The sequence below is a fragment of the Nymphaea colorata genome, chromosome 2 (assembly GCF_008831285.2).
Source record: "Nymphaea colorata isolate Beijing-Zhang1983 chromosome 2, ASM883128v2, whole genome shotgun sequence".
In the NCBI taxonomy this organism is placed as follows: Eukaryota; Viridiplantae; Streptophyta; class Magnoliopsida; order Nymphaeales; family Nymphaeaceae; genus Nymphaea; species Nymphaea colorata.
In genome coordinates this window covers 7,716,718-7,741,832 of record NC_045139.1, presented here as the reverse complement: position 1 = coordinate 7,741,832, position 25,115 = coordinate 7,716,718, and the positions used below count along the sequence as shown (strand labels likewise).

General features: G+C 38.5%; 2 protein-coding genes across 3 annotated transcripts; both read right to left on the bottom strand.

Moving 5' to 3' along the window:
- Positions 1–2,404: 2,404 nt before the first annotated feature.
- On the bottom strand, positions 2,405–23,928 carry LOC116248074 (probable Ufm1-specific protease). Of its 2 annotated transcripts, none has more exons than XM_031620668.2 (13): positions 23,656–23,928; positions 22,976–23,320; positions 20,716–20,981; positions 20,081–20,168; positions 19,829–20,004; positions 18,804–18,894; positions 18,017–18,142; positions 17,202–17,252; positions 17,020–17,096; positions 5,292–5,380; positions 4,143–4,254; positions 3,316–3,418; positions 2,405–2,832 (listed from the first exon to the last, which is right to left on the bottom strand). In XM_031620668.2, the coding sequence occupies exons 1-13, from the start codon at positions 23,840–23,842 to the stop codon at positions 2,603–2,605; spliced, it is 1,941 nt and encodes a 646-aa protein (XP_031476528.1). In that variant the 5' UTR covers positions 23,843–23,928; the 3' UTR covers positions 2,405–2,602. The 2 variants fall into 2 exon arrangements, with proteins under 2 accessions (XP_031476528.1, XP_031476529.1); XM_031620669.2 differs by having other exon boundaries at positions 17,202–17,249.
- On the bottom strand, positions 14,463–17,001 carry LOC126409809 (uncharacterized). Its single transcript, XM_050076250.1, has 2 exons — positions 14,849–17,001; positions 14,463–14,555 (listed from the first exon to the last, which is right to left on the bottom strand). Exons 1-2 carry the CDS (start codon positions 15,876–15,878, stop codon positions 14,512–14,514), a joined length of 1,074 nt encoding a protein of 357 aa, XP_049932207.1. The 5' UTR covers positions 15,879–17,001; the 3' UTR covers positions 14,463–14,511.
- Positions 23,929–25,115: the final 1,187 nt, after the last annotated feature.

Here is a 25,115-nt window from a genome sequence, read left to right as displayed (position 1 = left end):
AAAATTTGACCTTTCTTTGATGTGATAAATTTGGTTTCTTTGTCCGTAAGCTTCTCTGCAATGGCACAAGTCTTTGTGGTTCGTTCAGTTGAGTGGCAGTGTTTCTGGGGAGGGAAAATTTGCATGCACGGCCAACCTGTTCATTATTTTTCAGAAATGCTTCTCACTACTGTAATTTCGTAATTGTATGTTGAGGTTTCCTGCAGCTTACTATCCATGTTTTCATCCTTTCAAACTGAAAATACTTATTTGATATTTGTCCCAATGGAAAGGAGAAGCTTACCAGAATCATTCGATTTAACTGCATGACGTTTGGCCTAAAGTTAATGGATTGTGGTAGGACAGTTTTTTGAAGTTCCAGCCCAGCCTTGGAACAGAAAATTCATTACGTGTGAGGTGCATTCTCAAATTAAGAATGAATACATGCGTTTCCTGCCCTTAGAAAGGTGATGCTACTGAAGAGAGGAAGACAAAAGGTGGTACTATTCAAAGATTCTTATGTAAATAAAATGCTAAAAGTTCTTTTTTATTTCCACTTGACTACTCTTCCAGTTGGTTCTTTATTGGTTTTTTTTCCAAAAAGAAATTGAAGCTCAACGCAAAAAATCTTCCTTAAAGCCGGTTGATTTTTGGGGGTTCTGATAGCCGAGTGTTTTTCTTTTGGCGTGCTTTTAGGGAGATGAGTGAAGTTACAATACTCGAATTCAGTAGAGGGAGTATCTTATGGGTGAACATCCTGTCAAGTGCTGTGAAGTTTACTTAACACACAGTACTTTTATAGTTGAGGTAGTGGAATTCCTCCAAGTAAAGTTGCCAGTTTTTCAAGTCTAGCTTTCTCTTTGAATTTTATGCCAATTAAAGCTGTATGGTTAGTGAATTGTTCTCACTAATTTCATGCACCTTTGTTGTTTCCTTGTGAAGATAATTCTGACTCCAATTAAGTTAATGCCCTTAGTTCAAAGAAAAGCGCAAAATGGCTGATCGCTGTCTTTCAGGTGGTAAACTCACAAGATGTTTGCCGTCCATTAAAAAGCACCCCAGGTTCAGCCTATTGGGGAAAGAAGCATTCGGAAATTATGGAGTTTTCCACTTGTAAACGTCTAGTGAGCTTTGACGGTTTCTCCCAGTCTAGCTAGCACTAGCTTCTAGTAGCAAACGAGAACGGCAGAAATCAATTCAACCGCACTCCACTACAGGATATAGGTTGTGAGCCCAACTTCCTTTCCTTCCTTTGAAAAGGAAGTCGGTGCTATGCCAGCATATTTGGCCAAGGTTCGCTCTTGTACACCCATAGCAGGATCTGCCATAATGGCTTCCTTTGTGCCTATGAAAAAGTATCTCTACCTCTAGATGAGAGTGGATCTTGTTTGACTGGTGAGCCACGGGTGGTGTCAGAAAAAATTAGTTATGGAGCACTACTCATATAATTTAAAACTTTGAAGGGGCACTTCTATGTAAAAAAGAAAAACTGCCATAAAGTTTCAATATGAAAATAAACACTTTTCGTGAACCTGTATGGTCGTTGCTCACATCATATCCATACTTGCCTTGGCCCCTATGGTGAATGCTCTTCTAGCGTAAATGCTACCTAAGAAAATAACATTCGTCATAATTATCTCGGCAAATTAATTTGAAATGAGAATCATTTGAATGACACGGGCCACTCAAATCTGTAGTTGGTACAAGCTATTTTCTGGATATAATAATGCAGGACTTGCATTCAACCTTTTTATAAATTTTGGGATTCAAAACCGAAGCACGAGTACGCTTTTGGTCGGCATTAACGTGGGCAGCAGTTGGGCTTTTGCTTACATCGAGCAACAATAGCTCTATTTATGGTATCATTAGAAAACAGCTGATTGATAAGTTGCTTAAGAAAATCGAACTTTTTTATTGGGAAAGCTGGAACAACCAAGATGCCCGTGGTATGATCCTCTCGACCTCCGATGCGCAGCTATTAGTATTAGGTGCATATCGATATGGACGAAAAGAGCTGTACCGAGCCCAATGCATTAACATGACCTCCGATGTGCATCATTTTTAATGTTAAGCACATTCCCTTCTACGAGGCAAAAGGTGACCGCTGTTTTGACAGGAACTTGAAATTAATACCAATGAGCAAATGAGTTCTAGGATATTTTTCAAAGTTATTTAAAATACTCTAATGATAAACTATTTTAATTTAATTAGTTGATAATTCTATGATCTTATTAATATTTCTCAAGTTGTTCACTTTGACTGTCCGATTAAGCGTGCAACTAAAACATTTGAGCCTACCAGATAACAGTGTCATGCATTACACAACTTCTGGCACAGTTACCTAACAACAAACTTCCTATAAGAGCATGTTTTCCATCGAATAACAGCATGCGCCAGAAATGAAATGAGCATGTTGACAAGTGAATCAGTAATCAATTTATATTAAATATCAGACTTGATTATCCTTGCAAGTTTGCCAAAATATTTGAACTGAACCGCTTGCCTGCTTCGACCGTCTGATCTTTCAATTCATGAAGCCACATGTCGACAAAATTTTTCAGAAGAAGCCTGATGTAAAGGCTGTTTGAATTGCTGCATTGCATGATATTACACAGCAGGATCCTTACACCATATTGGGCCTTTGTGGAAGTAATAAGTTGTAAAACTTGTCGTGCAAAAAGAAGTGCTTGCCTTTACTGTCAACAGCCTTCTTCCAGCCGCACCATCCACCATTTAAAATGCTTTTGATCTCATCTTTCCCGGTATAGTGGGGATCTAGGATAAGGAAAGCACAGTCCCCAGTTTGGTCGTTGTAATCAACTCCCAGGAGAGTATAGGCAAGAACACCACCTCCTAGAATTTGCAAAAGAAAGATAACATTTAGGAATAGCAGTGGATCACGACGTTATTTTTATCTGTAAATAGTACAATGTTAATCATGATAATGAGTTCAAAATAGGTCACAGTCCAAGCACAACATAACAGACCTCCCTTTGAAAGGTCTGTGAGAAAATTGACCAGTCACATGCAGCGAATGGTCAATTAACTGCTGATGAAAATCATGTAATAGTATCTCTGAGCATCACCCATTCAGAGAGAAGCAGAGTTTGATGACAGAATCCAGATGTGAACAAAATTGAGGACTTTCAAATCAGAACCCATCTGCTGTTAACGTAAAATTGGTGATAACTTAATGTCTCCAGTCCAGACACAACTAATAGCCACTCTGTACAGGAAAATCAAGGCTCTTCCAATACAAATATGACAGACATAAACATGTAAAAAAAGTAGGATTACGAAAATGAAAATAAGAAAAAGGATATTGGAGAAACAAACCAATCATGACAGGAGTTCCCTGTGTTTCAAAATGCAAAGCCAGCTCTCTACATTTCTCAGGAAGCTCAGAACCAGATCTGACATTTATAATCTTGCAAGTTACCTGCCAAATATCATTCCACACTTAGACATTGTGGGTACATCTGTGCAAACCATTGACAGGTGACAACAGAAATGAAGTTTGCACAGGTCAAAGAATTTCTTCAGATGGAATATGTTGCAAGAGCAGCTGTCCGTCATAATATTATTAACAGGTTCTAATTCTATGCATAGTCACACATATTGCTCTTAGAAAAGTTATTCTCAGCAGTTTCCTTTTTCAACTTTACTTTTCCTGGGATATTCAAGATTTCAAAAAATTAAAAATATATACAAAGAATCCATAAAAAATCATGAAATTAAGAATTTGTCTATTAATTCTGTTACAAAAACATTAAAAAGTATTCAATATAGTTTTCCAACTTCCAAAAGGGAAAAAAAAGGAAAATATACACGAAACACATAGATAAAAGATTTTTAAAATAGAGAAAATATTGCATTACTTATTTTTTAGTGGTATTATGAAAATGTCAAGACATTTTCCATTGAAAACCTTTTAGTTCATTTTAACGATAAAAACAGGGCTTTTCAAAACACCATCAATATTTCTATTACTTTTATACACAGTGAAAACAAAAACAAACTTTTTAATTTTAGCCATGTTTGGAATTAAAAGAATATGATGGCTGCCAAAATCATTACACTTGTAATGTTGTGGATCATTCTCTTAGCTTCAATCAAATTCTTACTTAAAATTAATACATATAAAAGTCATTGGTGATACTTACACCCAAAAGTTTGTCAAGGACATAGCTTAACTCAATTGCACCAATCCACTCACTTGATCCAATAAAAGAGAGTTCCTTATCGCCAATTTCTACAAGAGCTTGTTGAATCTCCCTGCAGAGATAGTGAATGCAAAATTGAAAGTCTAAAACCTTAAGGTTAGTGAAGTAACTTTCACGGCCAATGTTGCCAAACATGTCACTGAGTTGTAGCACAATTGCCCAAAAAACATTATGGAAATTGTGAATTATAAATACAAAATTCAATATTCAAATATAAGCAAAGTTTTAATAATTTCATAGTACAACAAGTAAAGTTATTTATCAGTAACAAGGACTTAAGTGATTTATTAACAAGCAAAAGTCAAACCTTCTATTTCATATTAAAAAATAATAAAGAAAGAATTAGAACATGTCCATCATCATTACATCTCCACCTACTTCTCCCTCCTCATTTTTTTATTTTACCTTCTAGTCCTTAGGACCTCAACACTGTCATCAATAAACTTTTCTGTCAACTGTTGTTACCTCAAAGCATGAAGGACTGGGTGGTAGAAAAAACAATATAAATTCTTTATGTACTCCAACGTTCATGACAAGAGTCTCTATGGTAAAAAAAAACCAAAAACACCAAAAAACATTGATCTTAAAGACTGATTTATGGTTTTCTAAGTTTTCCACAAGGCTCATCAGACTCCTTAAATTGTAAAATGAGCTACCGATATGTTTTCCAAAAGTATTTGGTCTCATACCATAAGATAAATCTTACTGTTTTACTTTTACCACATTGAAAGATACATAGGATATTGTATTTACAATCTTAAATAAGTTCGCAGGAGCATATTATATGTGTCCATTTCTTAGTATTGCATAATAAATGTTTCAAACAAACCTTCAAACTTTTAGAACGCTTCCCATGTCCTGCATATTGTCTACTAGTGAGGTTTACCTTATCATTTTAAGACTCATGCAAAGTTCTCTCCATTAGAAGAATGACAAGAAAGATTATAACCAGAAAATTCATACAAAGTGGATATTACAAACATCATATGAGAATGTGGGCTGACATAAAGACCAACCAGCAACAAAAAACTCAGTTGAAAGAGCTCAATAAGATCAAGCCCACATCACTTGGAGATGTTGTAACTTTACCTATGAGAAGGGACATTCAAAGATGTGTAATGTTGCAACTTAAACCATGAAATTATAGTCTGCAATGATCGGTAAGCACAGCCCCATCCCTAAAATCAATATAGCCGAATCATAATCAGATGACAAGGAATCTGGAAGATAAAACAGAATATAATCATTCAAAATTTCAAAGTAAAAGCATAAAAAAATGGTTTCCATGTGGCCATTAATGAGGAGGTCCCAAGCTTACAACAAAAGCAAAGACAACCACAGGTGAGCTAAAACAAACTGCTACAAGAACATTTTGAACTTTTAAGAACGTGAAACAATAGTTACCTCATAAAAGACTAAGAGGTCATTCCTTAAGCAAAATCAATCCTAAAAGGCTAAAAGGCTAAAACATGCCTGCCACCTTTCACTGCTGGAATTTCATCCACACAAATGCTAGGCCATTGCTGAACCAAGAATTGTGTATTACCCTGGCTATGAAAATATCATGATAATTGAAGAAATTGCCCAAATGAACAAATATTTTTTTTATATATTTTTTCAGAAAAAATATTTTTATATATTTTAGTGGTTTGAGTTTTTACCAACATTTTAATCATTGTTTGAAACTTTCAAATTTTATCATTCCATTCATAAGAAAACTCAAAATTTCGCAAATATTCATATTATTTCTATAATTTTAATCATTTGAATTTCACAGATTTTCCTGAGCAAAATAAAATCCCCAATTAATACCCAAGAAAAATCACGCCAATGGAAACCCGTTCAACTAGTCCATTTCCCTCATTTCTATTACTGATTACCTTATGGATGTGATTTTTACATCAAACCATTTTGAATCCAAAAAATTATGCTTTTAAGCAGTGTTATTTGTGTCGCACGATATGGGCCCATATCGTGCGATACGTATTGTATAGGTTTGAAAAACCTATACAGTACACGATACACTTTTGTATCATAGGCGTATCTGCCGTATCATGCGATACGGGGGACGTATTGTATGATACTGTCGACACATCCCTGTATCGTATGATACGAGGATGAAATGAATTTTTGTATTTTTTTACAAAAGAACCTCTCGCTTCCTCTTTCCAAACATGTATACAAGTTGTAAGAGGGAGAAGTTTTACTAGTTTTTCTACAAAAATTGCCCATTTATGTGATAAATCATTGACTTAGGGGAGAACTTGCTGGTGGATAAGAAGGTTTACTCATGTGCCCATGGGTATGATGAGACCTTGAGTGATGATAATCATGATATATTATATTTTGTGAACTTGTAATGTAATCTAAAACACTTTATAAACATTAAAGTTGTGATAGACGCTTATTATGTTATTATTAATTTCTTATTTCTCATTTCTAAATGTGTTGTTAATATATTATGGTTTATGAATGATGTGATGAGTTTTTTTTATATAAAACACATTTTCCCCAAAAAATTCTTTGTTTTTCCTATTTTACTGATTTTTTGTATTTTTTTCTCTATTTTTCTATTTTTAAATTTTTTTTATGAATTAAAAAATTAACTTTACGATACGCTACGCTACGTTTACGATACAGTGTATAGGTCAGCCCAACCATATACGTTACGATATGTCTTTTACAACATGGGCGTGTTACGTGTAGACAAAATTTTAAAATCAACAGTGTGCATTTCTTTCACTTCTGAAACTCATCTTACAAGTCCAGAAAACATGTTTCTTTTTTTTCTTTATTTGCAAATATTTAGACGTGCAGATCACATGCATAATAATTATGTAAAAAATTGTCAAAAACAAAAACTGATGCACTCTGGACAGCAACTGTGAGGACAACTCAAGTAGGCAACTATCTAATCTTCCTCGATATTTGAGTCTTCGACCCCCTATATATATATATATATATATATATATATATATATATATATATATATATATATATATTTATATTTATATATATATATATATATATATATATATAATATATATATATATATATATATATACACACATTAGTACTCACTTGACAACAAAATGGTGTGTGTGATAACTCTAAGCACCAATTACGAGTTGTCTGGTCAATCTAATTGTTTGAATCTGCATGTCAAAATACACAAAGAATACAAGTGCAAAGAGAGGACACCATTTTGTCCTATTCGATACCAATTTCGTGTACATGGAAAGTCCATGTTAAGAATAAATGTGGACACAGAGAACCCTGACACTGACAGAAATAACTAATCATAATGGTGGTACGAGACTAAAACTCTTGAAAAGAAAGCATAGAACAACACACAATAATATGTACAGTAAATTGCATTTATCAATACTCCCCTCAAACGTAGTATGGTGAGAGGAAGATTGGGGAGAAATATTCTAAATCTTGAAGGTGCTAGACTCTGGGTGAACACATTTGTTCCTCTGAGCTCACATGTTCAAGTGCAATTATACCTTCATATTGACCATATATTCCAATGTATTTTATCTGCATGGAATTCTGGTTTCTTGGCAATATGAACTGCATCACAATAAGCTCTAAGCTCTTGGCAACTAGTTGAAGAAAAGAACACATCTAAGTGCATAGTATTTCTCACATATCAAATACTATAGAAAAATAGCAACCCAGGTGAGGTCAGGACTGACTTATCACATGGACTGCACATGTTACATTAGGTTTACAAATAGTTAAATATGTCAAGCCCACTACTAGTTGCCTAAAGATAATAGGGTGCTGAAGCTCCTCCCTATCAGGGGAGATCTTAATTTCGCATTTGGTTCCATTGGACATTTCACCTTCATAATGTCACTAGTTAATATGGCCTTGTCCACTAGATCTGCCTCATACTTATGCTGTGACATATAGTCCCCTTCTTGAGTTGGAAATTTCAAGACCAAGCAAATACTTCGAAAAGAATCATCTATTATCCAGAAAATTTGAGTCAGCCTTCTCTTCATATGATCATTTTTTTTCTAAATAATCTCTAGTGATGATCATGTCATCCACATGTAGGAGGATAGACTTGCCTTGTTTAGTTGACGAGAAACAAAGTTGGATCATAACATTTCTGCCTCAACCTAATTATTTTACAGCAGAACTTTTGAAACCACCACAATCAATGAGGTTTCAAGCAATATAGAGCCCTTTTAGTCTGCATACCATGCCCTTAGGATCAAAGATTCCTAGTGGAAGCTCTAAGCACACTTCATCACCAAGATCTCCATTCAAAAGTTCATTCTTTAATTAAGTTGTCATAATTTCCAACCTTTTGAGGTTGCCCCAGCTACCGTTGTCTTTATCGCTGTCATGTGGAGAAGAGCAAAAGTCTCAAACTAACCAATCCCAAATTGTTGATTATACTGTGGTGTTCAATTGTTCCATCTGGCTTTGTCTTAATCAAGACCCATTTTCAACCAACAATGTTTTCCCCAGCAATAAAGTTCACTAAACTGCATGTCATTTTTCTTTCTAAAGAACTGAACTCTTTTAGCCGTTGCACATTCTCACTCTTCTTCAGATACTATTCTTCATAAGATTCATGATTCAATATGGAAGCAAACTAAAGCAAGATATGCTCAACATCTTGGAGAGCGCTCGTAAGGGGAAAAAGAGATAGGAGGAACAAAAGTCTTGAGAAATATGACATCCGTGAGGATGAATAGGGACAACGGATCTGAAGTAATGAAAGTTTGGTCTTGAAGTGTGGGTTTCAGGATCATTTAGGGGAAGATTCGAATTGACCAGATCCACCAAAAAAAGGTACGTTCTTCCTGGGTTCGACTCCCGGTCTGTGCCAATAATCCCTTGTTCTCTCCTTCCATAAGTCTGATTTTGTTCGTCTATTTTGCTCTTACATCTGCCTTGAATATTAGGTTCTCCAAGATCGCAAGTATGGGGCTCACCATAGTAAGTTTTCTCAATAGCATGAGATAAAGAAGGATAAATTACACCTACTTTTGTAAATCTTCTTCACTTGCATAAAACAAGTCTATATTTATGAAACACCGGATGTCTTGAAGTCCACAATTTTTTCCAATGGGACCAGCATTTTTACACTTTCTTCTGAAAATTCCTAAAAGAAACATTTCACTGCAAGAGTGCACTTATCTCTTGGTTGTTGGTCGCACTGCAAACAAGTATATTCAAAAACTTTTGTCATCTTGTAGTTGGGTGTTCTTCCATATAACTTCTACTAGGGTGAATCCCCTTCAGAACTCCAGATGACATGCGATTGATTTAATAAATTGCCATAAATGCTGCATCTGCGCAGTCTAACTTTAGGCATTCCACTAGAAAACAAGAATGACCTAGCAGTTTCATAACCCACTCTGCAACACTGTGTTGCTTTGGTGTACAGGGATAAGTCAGTTGATGAACTATGCCTTTCAACTGTAAAAATTCTTAGAACACATGGCTAACATATTGCAGCCCCTAATCTGAACACAATATTTTGATCCTTGCAGAGAATCAAGTATCAACCACAACACAAAATCCTTTTGAAATTATCAAGTTCATTTCCATTTTGATGAAAAATATTGAACTAAATCTTGTACAATCATCAAGAAAAGTAAGAATCCAGATGGAGGACCTTGAATACTTCCATGTTCTGCTCTCAAAGCCATCAGTAGGTCAATAATTTCATATTAATCTTGAACTTCAGGTTCAGGTTTTCCTTCTATACATCCCTTACATTTTGCAGATTTTACATTAGGTAGCACCAAAGTCAGATGGTCCAATAGTTTGAATTTTTAAAAAATGCTCGCGTACATTCATCTCCTTGACTCAGACCTCTCAAATAGTCAAATCTTGGGAGGCTGGGCCAACTGATACCTCCATGCCCATTTCAAAATATTTTTCTTAAATATTCCCAGCTATAGTTTGCCTCATTAAATTTGACTACTTAAAAGTTATGTTGGGTTCAATAGCTCCCAACAGCCAAGACTTGATTATTGAGTGGCTTTTGTTCCATTCACTAAATGCAGTTGCAAAGTTCTCATCATCTGCTTCAGGTACTCTCTTTTCTTCCATCAACATACTCCCAACTAATAAACCCCCTATTCAATCCGGCCAGCATACTTTATGCTATCAAATTTCAATGCCATTACATGCATCACTTCTTTCTTATCCATCTTTGAAACTCAATCGGAATTAACAATCTCAAATAGCAATATGAGCTGTCCCAAAGAGTAAATTTGCAAAGAGAAACATTCAGTCAACAGTTTGACAAAGGAAGAAACCAATACATGCAGGGACAGATACAAGCAAAGAAATCAATAGCTAATTGTTCTTCCTTATAATGGCTACAACAACAACAAACAGCATATATACTAAGTTTGACAAAGTCCACATCCTCCAAGCACGTCTTGAATAAAAAAACAACTTAACTTAGATCACTTCCCTTAAAGACATAAGAAGAATATACACAAGCTCAACAGCTTGTGTTCTGCATCCAAAGTGTTTTGTCCTGTTCAGTATCAAAGACAACCCCCAACAATGCTCATTGAGTCTCAGAACACTTCAAGAAATTCAGGCTGACCAAAATGCTCAGATTTTTCTCCAAAGCAGGCAGTATCCAGGAACAGGGAGAAAAGGATGTAAAACACAAACCCAAGCCAATTTTTCATAAGCTTGTTTCCTATTAAACCTAAAAGTGGTCCACAGCAAAACCGAGCTCAAAACTGCTCAGATCTTGGAGAATAACCACCCTAATGATGCTGTCCAATATGATATCTAAAGACAGAGATGCACTTGACTTGCCTCAGCTCACTGTTTTCCAAATGTGTTCTCCTCTTAACTTTCTAAAACAGCTATGATACCATGCTTGAATCTGCATTGAGTACACGAAAAATAGACACTGCAGATAAAGGAAATCCATTTTGTTATACTCAATCTCAATACGTTATACAAAGAAAAGGAGCTTTTTAGGTTTGAATTCCTCTGCCCTAAAATGTAATAATAAATGTGGCTAAAGTAACCCTGAAAGACATAACTAATCATAATAGTGGAAGAAGTCTAAATGCCCTTAAAAAAGTGTAGAAACACACACCAAGATGGAGAGAAAGAGAAGGAACACACAATATACGTGGAAAACCTCAAAGAGAGGTGAAAAACCACGGAGAAGCTCTAACCTAGGTGCACAACCGCAACCCTAGGAGAGAGAAAATGTTATTCCACTTAATTCAACACTTACACATAAGTGACAATATATAGAGGGAGAGAGGAGAAGCCGCCTAGGGTACCGAGTCCGCCTCGGTACCCGCGCCCCATAGAACCGGGTCCAGATATGGACCCGGTTCCCACAACAACATATTCTAACACTCCCCCTCAAGCTTGGCATACATGTCAAACATGCCAAGCTTGCTAACATTCTTTTCGAATGAAGAAGTACAAAGCCATTTAGTTAGGACGTCTGCAACTTGATCTTCAGACTTCATATATGGCAGAATCAGCTCCTTTGAGTCAATGCGTTCCCGGATAAAGTGACGGTCAGTCTCCACATGTTTGGTCCTGTCATGTAGAACTGGATTATTGGCAAGATTAATCGCAGACTTGTTGTCACAGTACATCTTCATTTTATCTTCCAGTTCCACACCAATATCAGTCAAAAGGATCTTCAGCCACAGCATCTCTGTAACTCCCATTGCAACAGCCCTGTACTCAGCCTCAGCACTAGACCTCGAACACACTTCTTGCCTCTTGCTTCTCCAAACAACTAGGTTACCTCCAAGAAAGATACAATACCCTGTAGTGGACCTCCTTGTGTCAGTGCAACCTGCCCAATCTGCATCTGAGTAGCCCTCAATAGTAAGTTTGTCTTGTCGAGTATACAGCAGTCCTTTTCCTGGGTCATTCTTTAGATATCCCAACACTCTTTCTGCACTCTTCCAGTGACAATCCGTGGGAGCATGCATAAATTGACTTAGCACATTTACCGCATACGTGATATCAGGGCGAGTTAGAGTAAGATAGATAAGCTTACCTACTAGCCTCTGATATCGCCCTTTTCCTTCCTCATCCAGAATAGTGTCTGTCTTGATACTTATCTTAGTTCCCGATTCCATAGGAGTAAGATAGGGCCTACAACCAAGTTTACCTGTCTCCTTTAGTAAGTCAAGAGTGTACTTCCTTTGATTCATAACCAGCCCTGTCCCTGATCGAGCAATCTCTATCCCCAGAAAGTATCTCAGTTTACCCAGATCCTTGAGGTCGAATTCTTTAGCTAATCTCTCCTTCATCTTCCTGTTTTCTTCCTCATCACTGCTAGTGACAATCATATCATCAACGTAGACAAGGAGAAGACTCACCAGACCATCTCTCTGCTTTATGAATAGGGTATGATCTCCATTTCCTTGCTTGTACCCAGTAGACTTCATAACGATCCTTAGTCTCTCAAACCAAGCTCTAGGCGACTGCTTCAAGCCATACAAAGCTTTCTTGAGGTGACAACATTTTCCCTCTTGAACATACCCGGGAGGCATGCTCATATAGACTTCTTCCTCCAGATGGCCGTTCAAGAATGCATTTTTAACATCAAGTTGGTCCATGCGCCACTTCCTGTGCACAGCAAGAGCAAGAATAACCCTCACGGTCTTCAACTTTGCAACAGGGGCAAAGGTCTCAAGATAGTCAATCCCATACTTCTGGTTGAACCCCTTTGCAACCAGACGAGCTTTATATCGATCTACAGTGCCATCAGGTTTATACTTCACGTTGTACACCCACTTAGAGCCAACTAAGTGTGTCCCTTTAGGGATATCAACCACTTCCCATGTTTTGTTCTTAGCTAACGCACCCATCTCCTCCGTCATAGCATGTAACCACTTGGGATCATCCTTAGCATCATCCACCGACCTGGGAATAACAACTTTGGATAAGGTTGTGATAAAACATTTGTAATTTGTACTGAGCTTAGCATAAGAAACAAATCTCTGAATAGGGTGAGAAGTACATGACCTGGTGCCTTTGCGCAAAGCAATGGGGAGCTCTCCATTCGATGGACTTGGGTCATCCAGGGAGATCACGGGATTGGGATTGGTTCTATCCTCATCACCAACATCTTCCACTGTAGCTTTCTCCTTTCTGACATAAACCTGGCCAAACAAGTGATCCCTGGCAACAGTGGGTTGAGCATCCATCGTGACCCCTTCCATATAACTGCCCTTCTCATTACTGACCGTGACCGTGTCAATCACACTGGGACTAACCTTGTAGTCCAAAAACTCCATAAACTGAATCAGCTGATTAGAGGAATACTCTTCCCCTTTGTGCCCAATACACTCCCCCTGAAGAGGATTCACCGGAAAATATGACTCATGTTCATGAAATGTGACATCCCTCGAAACATACACTTTGGAAGTAGTGGGATCCACACATTTGTACCCCTTCTGAGTGGAAGAGTACCCCAAGAAAACTCCTTTAATAGACCGGGGATCAAGCTTTTTGAGAGTAGGGCTATGATTATGCACAAAACAACTGCACCCAAAGACACGAGGAGTAAGAGGCCACGGATTCTGAGTGGGCCACAGGGTAGAATAAGGAGACTGACCATCCAACACCCTAGTAGGCATAAGGTTAATGAGGTGTGCACTAGTGAGAAGTGCATCACCCCAATACCGCTTCGGGACATGGCGTTGGAACATAATGGCCCCGGTAACATTCAAAAGGTGACGATTTTTACGTTCAGCTATACCATTTTGAGGAGGGGTATAACTACAAGAGGTTTCATGAACAATACCCTTGCCTTTCAAGAAATCATCAAGGGATTGAGACATATTCCTTAGCATTATCCGTACGGAAAGCTTGAACAGTTGTATGGAATTGAGTCTCAACAAAGGCAACAAAGTTTTTCACAACTGCTGGAACCTGACTACGGTCTCGCAATAAGTACACGAACGTACATCTAGAGTAATCATCAATAAGCGTCAAAAAATAGTGACAACCACCACACGTGGGTACTCCAGAAGGACCCCAAACATCGGAATGAACTAAGGCAAACGGATGAGTGGTTTTATTCAATGAGATAGGGTACGAAGCCCTGACATGTTTAGCCAATTGACACACTTCACAAGCGAAGGAGTCAATGGAGACAGAAGCAAACAAATGAGGAAACAACTTCTTTATTAACTGAAATGGGAGATGTCCAAGACGCTCGTGCCATCGCAGAACAGTAGATCTATCATTCACACCAGACAAGTGACCACTCGTGGCAGAAATCAATGCTGAAGCAACTTGTACCGGCAATCTGTAGAGCCCATCAGTAACCGAACCAATCCAAATCTTCTTCCCCGTCACCAAGTCCTGCAGGGAACAGTGATCAGCAGAGAAAATCAGATTACAGTTTAATTCTTTAGTAATACTGCTGACAGAGAGTAGGTTCACAGGAATATTTGGAACATGCAAGGCATTGTGGAGACGGTATTTGTTCAACAGGGACAAGCTCCCTTTCCCAGCCACAGAGATAGAAGACCCATCTGCCATAGACACGCGTTGCTTGCCAGAGGAAAGTTGATATTCTTGAAAGAGTTTAGAGTCCCCTGTCATGTGGTGAGTGGCTCCACTATCAACAATCCAATCACCAAGAGAAGGGTTACCTTGATCAGTCGAGGCAACGAGGGCTTGGGCTAGCTGAGCCCCTTCAGACGTGGAGGACTCCTCAGGGGTAGTAGATAGGCGGCTGATGTATGCCTGTAGCTCCTTGAGTTGAGCAGGGGACAGCTTGGACTTTGCACCACTAGAAGAATTGCTCTGACTGGAATCAGACACAGAAGGGCTACGCTTGCCAGAGGGAGGACGACCTCTGACCAGTCTCTTCTCGGGATGAAGATCCCAACAGAAATCCACCGAATGCCCCAACTTGTTGCAATGAGTGCAATGCCGGGCAGGACGCTGCCCAGTCCCAGAGGCACGGCTGACAAAGGCAGAAGGGCCATGACCGGTGTCAAGATGCATCACCTGGCGACGTTGTTCTTCAGACTCAACTCGGGCATATACTTCCTCTATCCCCGGAATTTCATCACCATTAAGAATCTGGCTACGAATAGACTCAAATTCATCCCGCAGGCCTCCCAGAAACAAAAACGTACGGTCCATCCATTCCTTTTCCCAGTAGAGGGAATGATCTGAACCGCACTTCCACTCCTCAGTCACATGATAATCTAGCTCCTCCCATTTGGTCTTCAGGGCAGCATAGAAGGCAGCAACAGACAAATCACCCTGTGTCAGGGAGTAAATACTGCGTTTAATCTGATAGGTACGCAGATGTCTCTTCTTGCGACCATACATCTTCGCAAGCACAGTCCACATATCAAAAGAGGTCGGCTTCCGCAGAATGAGGGGCTGGATATCGGAGGACACGGAGCTGATAATCCATACCTTCACTTGGCTGTCCTCCAACGCCCACGTTGCCCAATGAGGATCAGATTTGATGGGCGCAGGTTTGTCGCCAGTGATGTAAGAGAGACGCCCACGGCTAGTAATCCCAATCTCGAGAGCGGCAGACCAAGATAGGTAATTGTCCTTGGTCAGACGGATGGAGGTGACCTGGATCGGCACGTTCTCAGTCTTGGAAGCGCTGCCCGCGTCAAGAACAGCATCTTTTTGAGTCCCCATCGCGTCTGCCATCACAAACACGCACACAGCAACAAGAGGCACAGCGGCGAGAACTAGGCAGAGGCGACGGGAATGAGGCAGCGGCTACGGAAGGCAGGCGGCGACGTTCCTGGGCGGCGCTGGGAACGATGGACGGCGACGGCGATGGGTAGCGGTGGCGCGGGACGGCGGCGGCGCTGAAGTGGGCAACGGCAGTGATGGACAGCGGCAACGCAGCAGAGAACAACCGCGCCGGACGATGGCGGTGCCGCTGGCAGCGCTGGACGGTGGCGGCGCCGCTGGCAGCGCTGGACGGTGGCGGCGCCGCTGGCAGCGCTGGACGGTGGCGGCGCAGCTGGCAGCGCTGGATGGCGGCGGCGCAGCAGAGAGCGACGACGCAGCAGCGGCAGAGAAAAAAACCCGGAGGAAACCGCAGCGGCAAAAAAACAGCGGAAACACGACTATCACACCAACGATCTCTCACGCGTTGGCTCTGATACCATGTAGAAACACACACCAAGATGGAGAGAAAGAGAAGGAACACACAATATACGTGGAAAACCTCAAAGAGAGGTGAAAAACCACGGAGAAGCTCTAACCTAGGTGCACAACCGCAACCCTAGGAGAGAGAAAATGTTATTCCACTTAATTCAACACTTACACATAAGTGACAATATATAGAGGGAGAGAGGAGAAGCCGCCTAGGGTACCGAGTCCGCCTCGGTACCCGCGCCCCATAGAACCGGGTCCAGATATGGACCCGGTTCCCACAACAACATATTCTAACAAAAAGAAATGTAAAGTCAGAGATAAAGTTTTTTTTAATTTTAACCAACTGGCTCAGAAATCACATGCAAAATGACTCTTTAAGTCAAAATTTAGCCCACCTGCTTCTTCAGCCATCCAATCATATCAACTGGATGGCTATGCCTCATAATGCTGCTTATAGTCTTTAGGTTTTCTGGTCCACATATGTCAGAAGTCATGTGTGTGTGTGCATGTGTTCATGTACCTATGTCATTTTGACAGGTATAATCGAAGTCCAACAAATATCAGTAAATATGAATGAAATTTCTAAAAAAAAAACCCAATGAGAAGAGAGACATGTCACCAAAAAATACAACCGACAAAGCTGACATCAGAACATTTTGAAGTTGAGAAAGGTTCACATTACATTGTCATTTATGCCATCTTGAAGGTAATGGTAGTATTCATATGAACCATCAACCAATGATAGTAAACCCCCAGAAACTGCATGAGGTAAGATTAAAAGTTAGCATGGACTTCGTATCAGCAAAAGATTAAGCCGGATGGTCAATTAAAAATTCAACGTTAAAGAAATTAGTTAACACTGACCACCACTACTTGGCATCCCACTGTGAACATCTCTGAGTCTATTGGAGTCTGCTACAAAATCAGACAAGAACCAGTCACTATTTAATCATGTTATATTAGAGGCTAGGTCAACGAGAAGCATAAAGATGGACTTAAGAGAATCCCACCAGCAACCCTCAAAATAAATTACAAAAAGAAAACCCAACATCTAAGCAGAAAAATTCAGATAGATATCAAAATGTTCACATGAATTAGCAGGAAGATATCAAATCCAGAGGCTACTAAAAGCATACTCATTCTTGGAGCAAAAAGATCCCAGGGATGGACCCATGCACTCAGGCTTATGTATAGGGATGCTATTCCATATTCACAGGATGTCAGAGAGATCTTAAAATCTTGCAACTTTATAGCCAGATTATGAGAAAACAACAAAAAGGTAAAATCTCATGATCTGTGGAAACTACAAGAAATTCAAATATAACACAGTATCATCACAACAAAAAAAAAGGTAAACAGTATCATCCAGCTTTTTTTTTTCACTTTTTACAATTTTTTTTTAAGTGCTAAACTAAAGTATAAGCTTATCTCCATATCTTTTGATGGTTTCCATTAAGGTCCAGTCATCTAGTCAGGAACCTCTTCATTAATGCAAACCAGGATGCACCCTGAGATCAGGAGAGCACACTTGGAACTTCCCACTTGGAAATCAACCACAGGTAAGTAAGTTGACACTGGTACAACCCAGTTATGATTCCCAGTAGATTTTTTCCAAAATACTTAATAAAAAGTATGAAATCAAATAACAACCCCAAGAATGAATGATCTGAAACAGTTACCTTTCCTTAACTTCTTATCCCCAAATAAATCGGCTTCAACAACAAAAGCAAGGGCATTTGCAACTCTAAGAAGCGGGCGATCCATAGGTAAACCAAGCCTTAGGTGCAGTTGTCTTCTGAGTTCAACTGCACAGATGAAGCCCTAATAATATGTACGTATCAGATGTAGATTTAGCTTCAGTATGCATAGAGATGAGCTATCACAAAAAAGAAACACAATGAAGATGCAACACAATTATTTGAGGTTTCCAGAAAATCTATTAAAACACTAAAAGTGCAACTACCTAAGAGCTCAACCCCAAACAGATCTCATCTATGCATAGAACTTTTAAGACTTATCAACAAACTTCTCAGTAGATTTAAAGTTTAAACTTAAGTTACCTGAAAACTGCTCTCTAATCAAGGGTAAAAAAGAAAAATAACAGCATGACCAAAGCAAAGTAACCACCTGCATGATGCAAAACTACTAACTGCTAAATTGCTATCTATGTAGAATTTTTTTGTCTGGTTGCAACTCCTACAGGCATCATTATCCCATGGGCCATGACATTTGCTTTCCATCATTTGTATTACCACTATCAATCTATCACAGCTTTGAGCTGTAACACAGATTTTTCTGAAAAAACATAGGATAACATGCAGTCTTACAAAATTATACCACATAACATGTTAAATCCAATTTATAAATTTATAAGAGATAACAAATAACAGAAAGACATGCCTAAAATGTACATAATATTTCCAGTATTAATCCTAAAGAATGAAATACACCAATTGCACATGATACCTTGTTTTCTCTCTGTCTCCCCATAACTAAGTTCATAAATAGCTGTAACTGGGTGAAGAAATCCAGGAGGCAAGAAGTGATATGGACAGAACTGCAAACACAGCACGTCACTTAAAAGAGGAATATGACCAATGAAGAATAAATTGAATGGAGATTAAGATCACATAAATGTCATTCTATGCTACCTATCCATGCAGATATCTCCCAAACTGAACTGTCCATCAAATAAGAGAATATCTATTGCTTAACCATTTTAGTTCCTAAAAGCCAATTTTAGCAAGTACTGAACTATGATTGGTCATTACAGTACCAAACATTGATTCTGCCAATTTTATGGTGCATGACTGCACAAAAGATTGACATTGTTCTTTATTATGTTGCATTTTGAGATTACTAATCTACCATGTTCTCTGTTTCACAAGAAAACAAGATTTGTACAATGTTTGTCACATTTAAGTGTCCAATTCAAACATGATAGAAAAAACAAATGGAACACTATCATTAATACGATATAAATGTCAGGAAGAGGAAAGATGCAGCAAAACCTGGTGCGGCTGTGATGTGATATCTCCCACAAACGTCACTTGAAAGAGAAATATGACCAATGAAGAATAAATTGAATGGAGATTAAGATCACATAAATCATAAATGTAATTCTATGCTACCTATCCATGCAGATATCTCCCAAACTGAACTGTCCATCAAATAGGAGAATATCTATCTCTTAACCATTTTAGTTCCTAAAAGCCAATTTTAGCAAGTACTGAACTATAATTGGTCATTGCAGTACCAAACATTGATTCTGCCAATTTTATGGTGCATGACTGCACAAAGGATTGACATTGTTCTTTATCATGTTGCATTTTGAGGATTACCAATCTATCATGTTCTCTGTTTCACAAGAGAACAAGATTTGTACAATGTTTGTCACATTTAAGTGTCCAATTCAAACATGATAGAAAGAATAAATAGAATACTATCATTAATATGATATAAATGTCAGGAAGAGGAAAGATGCAGCAAACCTGGTGCGGCTCTGATGTGATATCTCCCACAAACTTGCTTCTCAACACAATCAGCTGGTCAATCAAACCAGGGATAACAATTTTTGAAACGGCTGCTGCAACAGGGAGGCCCTTTGATGCATAACCTAGAATGTCAAGATTGACATTCAACATGACCTGCCCGGCAGGACCATCAGCTGATTGGGACAAACAACCATAATATAAGAGGATGCAATAGGAAACGAACAATCAGAAAAGGGGATAACTACATACCTGGAAAGAATTCAGCAACAGGTGCAGCAGGCTTTACCATCTTTTTAGATTGATTAAAGAATATCTTGACTTGTATTGGTTGTGTAACCTGACAATATTGTTCAAAGTTGTAAGTAGAAAATAAAGGTATAGAAGTGCTGACACATTTCTCCACAGAACTTGAAAATTCATTGATCTAAAAAGGCAAATTGAACTACCATCATGGACAATCTAGACTACTAAATGCAAAATATTATTGAGGAAAAGCAAGAAACTTAGCCCTAGATGAGCTTCTTGCACAATGATTATTCAAACTCACAGAATGTTGAGATAACGACAAAAACAATACAGCTCCACACCAAAGATTTTGTCTGTCTTCCAAAAGTATTGGTAGCGTATGGTTGATACAAAATCAAGCCTGTTGGATGCCAAGAAAACTTTAATGATTTTTTTGTAAATTTGTTCTATACTTTTCAAACCAAGTTTATCCCTTTATGGCATGCTTCTACAAGCAACTGTATGCAATTCAGAACTTCCCAAAGAGCTCCATTCAGAACAAGGTGACAAAACGTGGTAACCAGAAGCAATTTAAGAATTGCAGGATCATATCTCACACCTATGTACACTCATAGAGGTACAGGAAAACCCTAGCTTACCTCTTGTAACCTACATGCCGATCCAGAATCTCTCCTTGAGCAAAAGTACGAACATAATTGCCTTTCTGATCGTATTCCTTCATTAGCATTCTCCAAATGTTTAACATGGAATCCATCTGCGCTAAAATCCAACTCAGAAAAGCGCAGCACATTGATGTAGCCTGCTTCACATGAACCATTTGAAGCTTTCACCATATACACGACTGAAGGACTTCTTAGCTGTTCAATAATCCCATCGACAGTAGGGAATAAAATCTGCTCCATGTCTACACAAAGCACCAAAGGATAACAAACAAGTTTCTTATAATTGAGTGGCAGAGTGAAACCACTAGGAAGACACAGTGTTTGCTTCAAGCAACAAATAAAATCATATTCATTAAAAAACCAAATACAGAAGAAACAACTGTCACATGAAATCATACTCAGAACCATCAGACAAATTCAATATGGTTGGCACCCCAATGTGTCAACTCTTTATTTTGTTTCTCCACCTTACACATATATCAGCAAGCATTAGAAAAGAAAGAATCTATAAATGAGTGACTAAAGACAGGAGCATGATATATTCACAAGTATTGCTAGAAATTCTAAAAAGTACATCACAAGAGATGCAAGACTTTTGCAACTTGACCAAAAGAAAGAATATAGACCTGTGACTAGCCTGTCAAAAGAAGAAAAATGGGCCAGTATACGTACAAATAACAAAAGAAAAAAAGAAGTTTTCTATCTTTAAAGGGCTGGTGTTCCTACCAACTAGCAATACCACCACTGAAAATTAACCACTATTTGCAATGGGAAACCCCATCTTACTGCATGTCATTGAAGAAGAAACCAATAGAAATATCCAAAATGCAAGTGTCCCCATGAACAATAAAGTGAATTAGGTTCTGCCGTTTTGAACAAAATCTAGATTCTAGAAAATTTGCAGCTCTAGATATAGGAACTCAATTTATCATAAACATATCCAGCCACAACTGACTAGTTCAGTCCTCACAATTGTCTTCACCAAGCAGCATAACCAAAAACACACTTCTCTCCTTTGTAGTGATCCATCCATCCAAAATTCTTCTAGAAATGAGAAACATATTCTGCTGCACAATAGCATTATAGAAGGAAAGCCACTGTGAATGTGGAGGACCTGAAGCAAGATAAACACCCTTCGTTCACAACTCCATTTTGACATAATGGAGATGCACCATTAAGAATTACCAACATAAGTGTTATCATCATCCAAGTTCATGAGATGGATCATTATTAATTTTCAATTCCATAGTTTTGGATCATGTTTGATGGCCGTGTTTGCAATACTCAGAACTCTTAGATACTGGATTCTCTATTTTGTCCACCACCAGTGAACTGTATCCTAATTCCCTAACAAATATACGCTTTGAGTCAACTAACGGACCTCAACATGATATTCATGACCCTGACGATCATGCTTTGATCTGAGCCTCTTCAGCACAAGCATTTTCATTTAACAATAGACAGGGATAACTTCTGAACGTCAATGATTCAAGATCCTTGAATCGTAACCAAAAAAGTGAAAAATTGATGCCCACTCAATTGACAGCAAAGTATCTTTGTGAATTGGAGAAACCACAACCTCGCCAAGACTCAAAACATTAAGACATGATTGTTCTATGCTTATAGGACAGGAAAGTATGGACATAGTTCAATTATAATTCTCAAACGGAAGGAGAAAGGGACGGAGCATGTGGAACATGGGAGAAAATTTTAGAAGAATAATCATCTACGAGTAGTACGTTGGTGCCTAATAAATTAGACCTTGGAATAACAGAAACTTCTGAACACTAGTATACCAAAATTTTAATGTACATCACCTTCTGTAATTGATAGAGAGAACAGTTTAGCATCCCCAACATTTTGAAACTATCAAGCAGTATTATCAGGTATTTTTTGCCAGTGATAGAACTGGAAAAGTGTCATGATTCATGATAATCACAAAACATCAGCTCAAAATGGCACAATAAAATTGCAATAGTTATCATTACAACAGAAACATATTTTTGCAGGGCTTTTTTTTAAGAGAAAAATTTTGCTTAAAACACTTAAAATTCTAAAAGAAGAATATTGAAAATACTAAAGCACTAACATAGAGAACAAATAATAGACTATTCGAAGAAAAAGGAGAGTGCTGCCAGCCCTATCTGTCCAGGAAAGGGGACAGGGTTAATGGGATATTAAGACTTTATTATCATTATATGGGCACAAAAAAGGAGTATCTAACAGAGTCAAATACCTGATGGTCTAGTCGTGGAAAAATATATGGGCAACTTCATTTCCACCTCGGCCCTTAGGAGGCATCCTATTTCCCATAAAGAGTTTTCAGGATTCTCTTCGAAAGTAAGAGAAACAACTGGCTCCATGGAATCGCTGCTGTTCGCAATAAAATAGTGTATCTCCTTAGAATTGAGGTCACCAGCTGCTCCTATCGTGCTAGAGATACCATCACCCCGGCATAGGATTCGGCTTATTTCAGCAGAAGCTGCTGCTGCTTTACGAGCATTGATTTCCCAATTCGTATCACTGAGATAAATAGCTCCAATAACATTAAAGCCTCTTGGCAGCAGTGACCTAAGATCATCTGATATGAAAAAGAAAACAGCAACAATTAGCACAGATATAGATTCCTTAGAGAAACACCAACCTAATGCTGAACATGAACTCGATGAACTTTGTCACAATCGGAAGATGCTATGGAGTAAGGACAGAAGCACAAATGGTGTAAACCATCAAGCTGATCACAGAAGAAAATATGGAAAGGAAGGAAAACAAGCAATCGCAGCAACCAACTAAATTAAGGATGTATATATATGCACGAGATTTTAACATATTACCACTCCATTAACATTCCGAAACAAGAAACAACGGAAACGACCGCAAACACAAGAAAACTAAAAAACTATAAAGAAAGAATACCGGCTTCTGCTTCGTAATCGGGGCAGAAAGGTCCCTCCTGGAGAGTGTGGAGGCATCGGACGGAGGACACGACGGTGAAAGGCAGCGCCGGCGAACCGATCAACCACTGGAGGCCAGGTTCCCTCAACACGGCCTTCAGTTTTGGGCAGAGAATCCTCAGGGAACGCCCATCTCCCGTCCTCTCCATCCTCTCTCTCCCCCTTGCTCGGGGCCGTCAGCCGCGGGAGCTTTCAGTCGAAGATGTCGACGTCGCTCAAACGGGAAGTGGAAACCGGAAAGGTGCTTGAGGAAATTCAAGCGGATCGGTTTCAGTGTTTATCTCAAACATGATAACCGGATCCCGGGGCAGAGCCTACGGCTCGCATGGGCCTTTGAAAAAAAAAAACTTACTTTAAATTTTAAAAACATTCACCTGTTTTATACAAAAATTTTGAAAAATGATATTTTATTTTGAAAAATGATATTTTGACTCTAGTTAAAATTTAAAACTTTAATTTGAAAAATGATATTTTATTTTGAAAAATGATATTTTGACTCTAGTTAAAATTTAAAACTTTAATTTGATTCTCTTCATGAAAAATTTTTAAGTCCACCACTGACCGGATCCCATCTGATTATAGGATTCCACCATGATCCAGCCGAAATTATCGAGTTTTACATCAGAAATGGATTTGATTTAGATGAGTGCGTATTGATAGCTTATACCTTAATTGTTATAATTTGGATCAAGAAATATATCCGATTCATTTTCAGCTTAAAGGTCATGGCACGGTGGATTCAGGCTGGATGTATGGATCTTAGGCCGTCAAATTACAAGCCAAAACAAGCTCTGCCCTAGAGGCAGGGAACCGATTACATAGTCCTATCTTATGCATCAAGGTTGTTTTTTATAGTCTCATATCTTAGACTACAAGCTGCATTAAATGGTGTTCTTTGAAATATCTCCGTAAGATGGATTTAATTTCAGTAACGTGGATTTAAGATGCACGTTACATGTAGGAAACCATGAATTTAAGGTAGGATGGGATTCGATCTCTTAAAATCCGTAAGATTTGAAATCCTAGTGATCTCATATCACCGTGGTGAAACAAACGCACCTGGTGCCTTTGATAGCTCATATCTCATATACTAGGCTGATTTGTAATTCGGAGCCTGTAGAGTAAACAAACACTGGGTTTCAGATCTATAGAAAAATGAGAATTCTGAGATCCTCAGTATATAACTAAAATCTCAGACTTGAGGTCTAATTGATGGGGTGGGCCTGACCTCAAAAACCTCATATCCGAGGTAAACAAATGTCGCTTTAGTCTCTCGACTTGGGAAAGTTTTCCATGTACAAAGTGAGAGGAATCCTGGAAATTTAGAAAATCCAGTGTGTGTACTTTTGGGACCTGAAAAGAGAATTGAGTTGAAATGATAAGATACCCTTGGTTGAACAAAACAATAATTTGTTTTCTGTA

Coding starts and splice junctions, on each gene's coding strand:
- LOC126409809 (XM_050076250.1), bottom strand. CDS start 15,878: ATGGCAGACGCGATGGGGACTCAAAAAGATGCTGTTCTTGACGCGGGC. Junction 14,556..14,848: donor CGTTGCCTCGACTGATCAAG/GTAACCCTTCTC, acceptor TGTTCCCTGCAG/GACTTGGTGACGGGGAAGAA.
- LOC116248074 (XM_031620668.2), bottom strand. CDS start 23,842: ATGGAGAGGACGGGAGATGGGCGTTCCCTGAGGATTCTCTGCCCAAAA. Junction 17,253..18,016: donor GGATAAGAAGTTAAGGAAAG/GTAACTGTTTCA, acceptor CTGATTTTGTAG/CAGACTCCAATAGACTCAGA. Junction 4,255..5,291: donor TTGAATGTCCCTTCTCATAG/GTAAAGTTACAA, acceptor CTATCTCTGCAG/GGAGATTCAACAAGCTCTTG.